This window comes from Euprymna scolopes, chromosome 2, assembly GCF_053919585.1.
Source record: "Euprymna scolopes isolate OS-2025 chromosome 2, ASM5391958v1, whole genome shotgun sequence".
Taxonomy (NCBI): Eukaryota; Metazoa; Mollusca; class Cephalopoda; order Sepiida; family Sepiolidae; genus Euprymna; species Euprymna scolopes.
This window is the reverse complement of record NC_136483.1, coordinates 146,298,930-146,306,429: the sequence shown is the minus strand read 5'-3', so window position 1 is coordinate 146,306,429 and position 7,500 is coordinate 146,298,930. Positions and strand designations below refer to the sequence as shown.

Sequence of the window (7,500 nt, the reverse complement as noted above, 5' to 3'; positions counted from 1 at the left end):
CTTGAGAGAGTAGAAGACCAGTTAGTATGTTGGATAGTCATGAGTCTGAGATGTGTATGCTCTCGTTATACACACTGTGGCTGATATCATCCATCATCTCATCAACTCACATGAGAACATGAGACTTTTTTTTCAGTAAAGGATTTATTAGCTTGAAGTGGAGGCTATAGAGATCAGAGACAGATATATATCAAGATTGGTGCTACCTATATCAAGGAATGGAGATGGATCATCATTGCGGCTATGATTCTTAGACACAGTTAATCAATCGAGAACAACATCACTCTATCTAAAAACATAATATATTAACTGATATATACTCGAGAGTCAAAATAATGAAAAGAATATTCTCTTGTCATAGCCCTAGTCATCATCTATGCTAGCTCACATTGTTTGCCATTGTGGATTTTGGAACAAGCAGTTTTTTGTGACTGCTTCACTTGAGGCAGGAATGAGGCAGAAAATCACTTTTTCAGAAATGATATTAAAGTTTTCAATAGGCAACAAATATACTCAAATGAAATAATTTCAAATTGAATAGAACAGTTAATACAAATTTCTTTATCAAAACTTTTCATTTTCCAATAATGTCATATCTTACTAAAATAATAATTCTTCTCAATTTTTGTAGGTGCATGTTCCCAGCTGAAACTTAAAGAAAATAATGCAGTTTGGTGCTGTTGTCGAGTGATCAATTGTTACTTTACTAACAAAAAAAAAAAAAAAAAAAAAAAAAAAATGGTTTAATCTGAATCATTCATAAAAAAACAAACAAAAGAAATTAACATTCAAAGATTAAACTTTCGGATCTGAAGATTTTGAAATTCAAACAAGAAAATAATGTTAATTGAATGTTAGTTTGGTAATAATCTAAAAATATAAAGATACATACACATACACACTCACACTGTGGCAAAATAATCCATCACCATTCTTACGCCAATCATACTAGTCAAGATCTGTTCTAAGTCTGGCTGGGACATGGTAATGGTGGTAGCCTTCTTTCTGTCGGGCTGTGGTATTTATTCTGTTTAACTTTGGGAAATTCACCTTCCCAGGCCTTATTTTCTCACTTTGGGAAGGAATTAACATATAGCTAATTACCTGAGGTGCCCTTACCAGGAAATCCTAGCAGGGCTGCTCAGACAATTTTTAAGGGGGGGGGGGTCAGAACTCACCACTTCTTGTTCGCTAACCCAGTCTTCCCACCTTATAACCCATCTTATGACTTATCTTCCCATAGTAGAAGGAAAGTTAACACACACACACACACATATTCTTTTGTTAGGAGCAAAGTGTAGATTTGGTTCTGATACTACACTTCAATATTTTTTGTCCACGGTCAATGAAAAAGAAATTATTCTAGACTAAAGTAAGTATTTTTTTGTACTAATTCAGAGCATCCCATTTTGAGGAGCTGATTTTTCCTACATTAAAAACTGACCTTGTATCTAGTCCTGCCTTCATAGAGAAGCAATAGAAAACTATCTATTTTTGATTTGTAAATAATTTAAATTATTAAAAGAAAATTATGTTTAATTTGTGCTACTGTTATGCATATACATAGGCAACAAATCTATTGATATATTAATGGATGGATTAACTTATTAATTTATTTTTGTGTCGGCATCTTAATATAAATTCACTATGTTTTATTCAATATATTGTTATTTTCCATGTTTTATTAGTCTTATTTTTTCAAATTAACATGGATTAAACCAATTAAACGTGCTGGACAATCAATTTAATGTTTTCGTTCAAGATAGAATATTTGTATTTGTAATATCTTTGCTTCCAGTTTCTTGAGAAAGTCCCAATATTTTTCACTGTCCTCAGAAATACGGTCGCCTTGTAACCAATATTGTTAAAATTCTATTTTACCTCCATTGGGCAGCTGCTTTTTAATCTGTAATTGTACTTGCTACTTATAGTTGTGGCCATTGATTATGTTCCCTGTGTTTTTAGTGCAAGAGTAACTAACTTTTCGAGTTTCTCTATTTAATATTTTGTTTAAAAATTGTTGATGGGTGAAGTTTCTATCAAACAGTTAATCTGTCTATGAAATCGTTTTCCTAACCTAATTTAGCATTTTAGTATTGATAGAAATAATTTGATAAAATCTGTACCAAGGAAAAGTGACCACACACACGCACACACACACACACGCATGCGCGTGCACGCACACACACACACACACATGCGTGCACGCACACACACACATGCGTGCACGCACACACACACATGCGTGCATGCACGCACACACACGCGCGTGCGCGCAGGCGCACACACACACATACACACACACATAATCCGTAATTCTGAATTTTCATATTTTTTTATTTTTTCCCATTTTCGATATTTTTGTTGCTATTTTCAGGAATGTAATCTGTTGTAGTAGCAAGATTTATTTACTTAACTTTTTCTTATTATTAAAAGTAAATTTCCTGATTTGTGTTTAATGCTATCAGCAGTGCATTTCTTAGCTCATTTACCTTTATCATTTTTATCTCTGACTCATTTTAAAACTTGTTTTGTTCGCATTTTTATTTTTATATATTTTTTCTTAGTTTTTGTTCAATTATTTTTGCTTTCTTTTAAAAATTACAGATAATAGAAAATGGTTTTATAAAAATTTTAACAGACCAACAAATTTCAAAATGTAAAATATACAAAGAAATAAAATAATTACTAAAATCTTTTGTGTCTTATGTTGAATATATGATTAAAAATGTTATTTCTAAGTCATAAATGGAGATTTCCCATTGCATTCTAAAATGTATAACACAAAATGGACTGGTATTACCAGATCAGACTGTCTGACTTAAATGTACCAGAAATTGATGTTATTGTCTTTTTTTTTCCTTTTCCCTTTGCAAAAAAAGCAACAATTTTTCTCGACAAAACAACCAAACTAAACATTATGAATAATTATTTTAAGATATAACTTGAAGCACCTTTTTCCAAATCTATATGATTTGACATTAATAACATGTAAAGGGTTTATAGGCAGTAAAGCAAAATAATGAAAAAGCAAAAGGAAGTTAAAGCAATACAAGTACAATACCAGATTCAAGAAACTGGCCGGATTTATCATTTTGCCGGACTATCTGATCTCACCTTAATAATTCATCATTATACCCCTAACCCACTAATTATACACCTACTACTCGTATGTCTCCAAACCACTAAAAATTGAAATAGACCAATCTCTCTGTTTAACACTATTGCTGTCCATGAATTTATGGAGTTATAACTAGAGTTAAATTTAACCAAAATAAGATATAATCTGAAAGAAAAAAAAAAAAAAAGGAAGGAAACTATAATCAACAGGTACAATGTAAACAAATTGATGGGCTACACACATAACCATCTATTGGCCACTCAGTAAACTAACCTAGCAAAAACAAGTTTATCAAATTCCTTTTCCTGATTTTGTCTGGATTAGAAGAGTTGCTGAACTATCTGTTTGTCAAATAGAAAAATGGGGGAGGAGGGAGAGCCTAAAAACAGAAGTCAATAAACCACAAGCAGTTCTTCCTCTCTCAGCCTGCCGATACTGTTGGAATTTTTTTTGTGCCAATAATGGTGCATCCCCCCTGTTAACATTTATTATTTTTTATCTGGTTCTTATATATGATTTTTTGTATTTTGTATCCTTTATGATTTTTAGTTTCGTATATTTTGGGTTTGTACGAAACTCCTTTTAATTTGGAGAAAAGGGAAATGCTAGTTCTGTGATGACGTCACGAGCCCAGCGCGTATTTCGTCCTCTTTTGAAATTCTGCTGACGTGGAGAGTGAACGTGTTCATTGCCCGGTTTTGAAAATGGAATTTTGATGAGCCTCCTTCAAAGAAGTAAACCCGGCAAGAAATTAATACCCGGCTGTGACGAGACAGACTTCTGAAAATTAACTACGTGGCTACGGTTTTGCGCGTATTTTACAAGGAGTGGAATTTAAAGAAAATACCTTTTACGTGACAAGGAATTTTGGAATTTCCTATCTGGACAAGCGACGAGGTCTTGCTCCTGAAATTCATGTGTGTCTCTACAGTTTGCACGCGAACATGGAGGGAAAGAAAATTCTAAAAGGACTTTAAACAAGAAAAAAAGGAAAAAGGTTCTTGCCTGACTGGCTTTCAATTGTGAGTACGCTCTTAAAATTAATTTCATATGCGAGTGTGATTAGGAGATACCATTTTGAATACTATTATTGTATTCGTTAATGGATACACACAACTTCTTTATAAGAACCAGTGTTGTTGTTTTTTTCATTACATGTTACTTTTTTCATAATATGTTACCTTGGCGTTTCATAAGTTAAATGCCCGCAAAGGGAAAAATTTGCAACTTATTGTAAATAAAGTTTCTTCTTCGTTTCAAAGCAAGATATTTATATTTTATTCTTTACCCCTCTTTTGTTTCATGCTTTTTTTTTCAGCTTAGTTACTTTAGCGTCGAATTTATCTGGAAGCAAGATAAATTCCGACAATACTGATGAGAACAGGCGCGGCAGTTACGGACAGTCCAGCAAGAGGGCAGGGACGGTGATGACAGGTAGGCAAAAGGGTTATTTAATGCCGAATCCAATATATGTAAATAGTATCTCTCCCTCAAATTCATTCCTTCTAAATATCTGTCTCTCATACACATGTATTTGATTTTTGTCTTTCTTGTTTCATTAATTAAACTCTTTAAGACCAAATAAGTGTCTGTGTGATTCTTGATTGACAAGAGAGGAACAGGAGCCAACAGCGTGAGCGTTGATGAGACCTGGATTAAACGAAGATGCACGGTGCATGCTGTCATACACCTGTGACAATAAGTCTATTCTATATATATGGCCATAAAATCAGTACTTGAACTTAAGAACAAAAGTTATCCAGTAATATAATGATCATCTTGTCTGGTCATGAAAAATAACAATTCTGTTTTTATCTGTAACAATGAAAATAATCAATTATGATGTACGAAATACTGAGAAAAGCTGAGTGTCACATTTCTTTGATGCTGCGAATAATTATGGAATCGTATTCCAGCAATAATAACAACAACAAATTACCACGATCACAAAACGGTGTTATCAACTGCTACTCAGATTTCTTACAAGCAAACTAAATCTAGTCCTGGTTACAGGTATGTCGACAAACAACGTAAGATAAAGTCTTGGATAACTAAACATAGCGATAGCTTATACATATAGTCTCTCAAACTCACTCATACACAAGTTTACACACATACGAACAAAGCAACGCTTTCTTCATTTATAGATTTGAACACTTTTAATTCTTCAGTCTTTGGTTGTTCTATTAAGTTGTAAATAAAGTTGATATATTAATGGATGGATTAACTTTCTCATTATTTTTAGATTACCTTATCTTCTACATACTGTTCTGTTTTTAACGCATGTGCGTGTGTGTGTGTGTCTGGTCACGACTAGGCCACCTCCGTGGCCTTCGGGCCAAGATCAAAGTGTAGTATCTGTTTCGGCAGATACTGCAAGCAAAGACCATATGTGGGGGCGACCCCACAGATAAGACCTTGGTCAATGTAGGGGCAACCCTTCATACCAATTGTCACTATCCAGCTCCCCTACTCCCTGGGGAGTTGGTCCCCATTTTCCCTTCACTCCTCACATTAAAAATCGGCCTTGTGCCTAATTTGCTCATTGGGGGGAGCAAATAAATACCGTGTGTGTGTGTGCGCACGCGCGAGAGAGAGAGAGAGAGAGGGCCGGAGAGAGGAGGGAGAGGAGAGAAATTTCCTGTATTTTCTTTCTTATTTAAAATTAATTAAAAAGTTTAAATTCTTTTTTTTTCAAAGATAATACCAAATATTTGTGTATTTAAAAAGCAATACCTGACTTATCTATATCACCTCTAATCATGGCTTTTGTTTTTAATGTACTTCAGCCTTATTTTCAGAGATCAAACAATTTCTCATTTGTATTACCAAATAAGTGAAAAATATATATCACATTTACTTCTATGACTTGGTAAAGGTTAGCATGGTTATCTAGAATAGCCAAAAGGTATGGGCAACAAAATAGAAGAGGTAGTGTGTGTGCATAAAATTTCTTTTAAACTCCCCCTCTCTCTCTCTCTCTCTCTCTCTCTCTCTCTCTTTCACCCCTCCTTTTACTTGCTCTCTTTTACTTTTATAAAATTATTTTCTTTTTCTCACTTTTTCTAACAACTGGAAAAAATCATTGATAAATGACTACATAATAACATAAAAAATTGCTCTAAATGTCGTATACCCCCTCCCTTCTCTCTCTCTCACTGGTTAATCTTGTCCCTGTTTATCCCCAAAAGAATGAATATTTTGTAAAAAAAAAAAAAAAAAAAAAAAAAAAAAAAAGTGCTTATATTTTGTCCGAGGCAATGCTGAAAAAGAATGTATCAGCTTTGCGGGGGTGTCTTGTGTAGTTTTTAACTTATACACATAGATAGACATTGAAAAGAGTTTTAATTACCTGCTCGACGCCATCTTCGATTGTCTTTGGTCTCCTTATAGAAAAGTTCGTCAAGACATCCTGATATTAAGATACTTCACCCTAAAAGTAAACCCTGACTAAAAATTCAAAATGACATAGTATTTGAAGTCTAAATAAGATCCCCTCAGCATGGTTACACATCGGCTCATACAAGGAATAATGCACCTTCTTTTTGCGATGTCACCTTAAGTAATAACACTTAGCTGGATACTCCACCAAACCAGGTGAATTCTTGTCCTGGGATTCGTCAAGACCTAGGAAAATACCACAAGAACAGTAAATTATACCACACTTAAATGATCAATTGGGGAGGAAGAAATTTTACTAACTCAAATTTTAAGAGGTAGGGAGAATCATAAACAAACACTGCGATACTTATGGTTATGCATCTCTTAACGACATCAAGTGTTAGCCCATGGAAGGGGCGCTCTTGATTTCTGAGAACTTTCTGAAATACAATTTAAAAAAAACAAAAAAACTGATAGGCAATGTCCCTTTATATAATAGAAGATATAACTTTTAAAGTTGAACTGCTTCTGAATATTGTTTTGATTTTGTGTCAACGTCAGATATTTTCTTTTTCACCCTCTGCACCAATGAGTGATCATTGATAAAAAAATAAACGTAAAAAAAAAATGATAATTTTATTGGGGTTTCGGGGGGGGGGGGCATTTTTTACTTCCTTCCCACCACGGGAAGATGTGACACAAGGTTGGAAGGTAGGGACTAAAAAGCTAGCAAACAAGAAGCGTGTTAACTCTGACCTACAAAACATTCCCCAGTAGGGCCACCTCAGGCTATTATCAATAAGCTAACCACTTCTCAAACGAGAGAAGGTTAAGCCTGGGACGGTGGATCTCACAGAAACTGCACTGACCCATATCTCAGGACATCACCTACCTAAAAATAAACGAAATTGTCAGACTGATTGACGAAGACGTATCCTCGATTATTATTAACAACATTTACTTAGGCTGTGTCAAGTAAGTACTTATAGATTAAGGTT

The 7,500-nt window shown here is 34.2% G+C and overlaps 1 protein-coding gene across 3 annotated transcripts in view; it reads left to right on the top strand.

Moving 5' to 3' along the window:
* LOC145297210 (uncharacterized) overlaps window positions 1-7,500 on the top strand; it is a 75,269-nt gene that overhangs the window by 64,436 nt on the left and 3,333 nt on the right. Inside the window, exon 4 of one of the 3 annotated variants that reach the window (XM_080143325.1) lies at window positions 4,440-4,555. In XM_080143325.1, coding sequence (XP_079999451.1) covers window positions 4,440-4,555 — 116 coding nt within the window. Of the gene's footprint in view, window positions 1-631; window positions 4,382-4,439; window positions 4,556-7,500 lie in introns of those variants that run through there. The other 2 variants (XM_080143327.1, XM_080143326.1) reach the window with 2 other exon arrangements.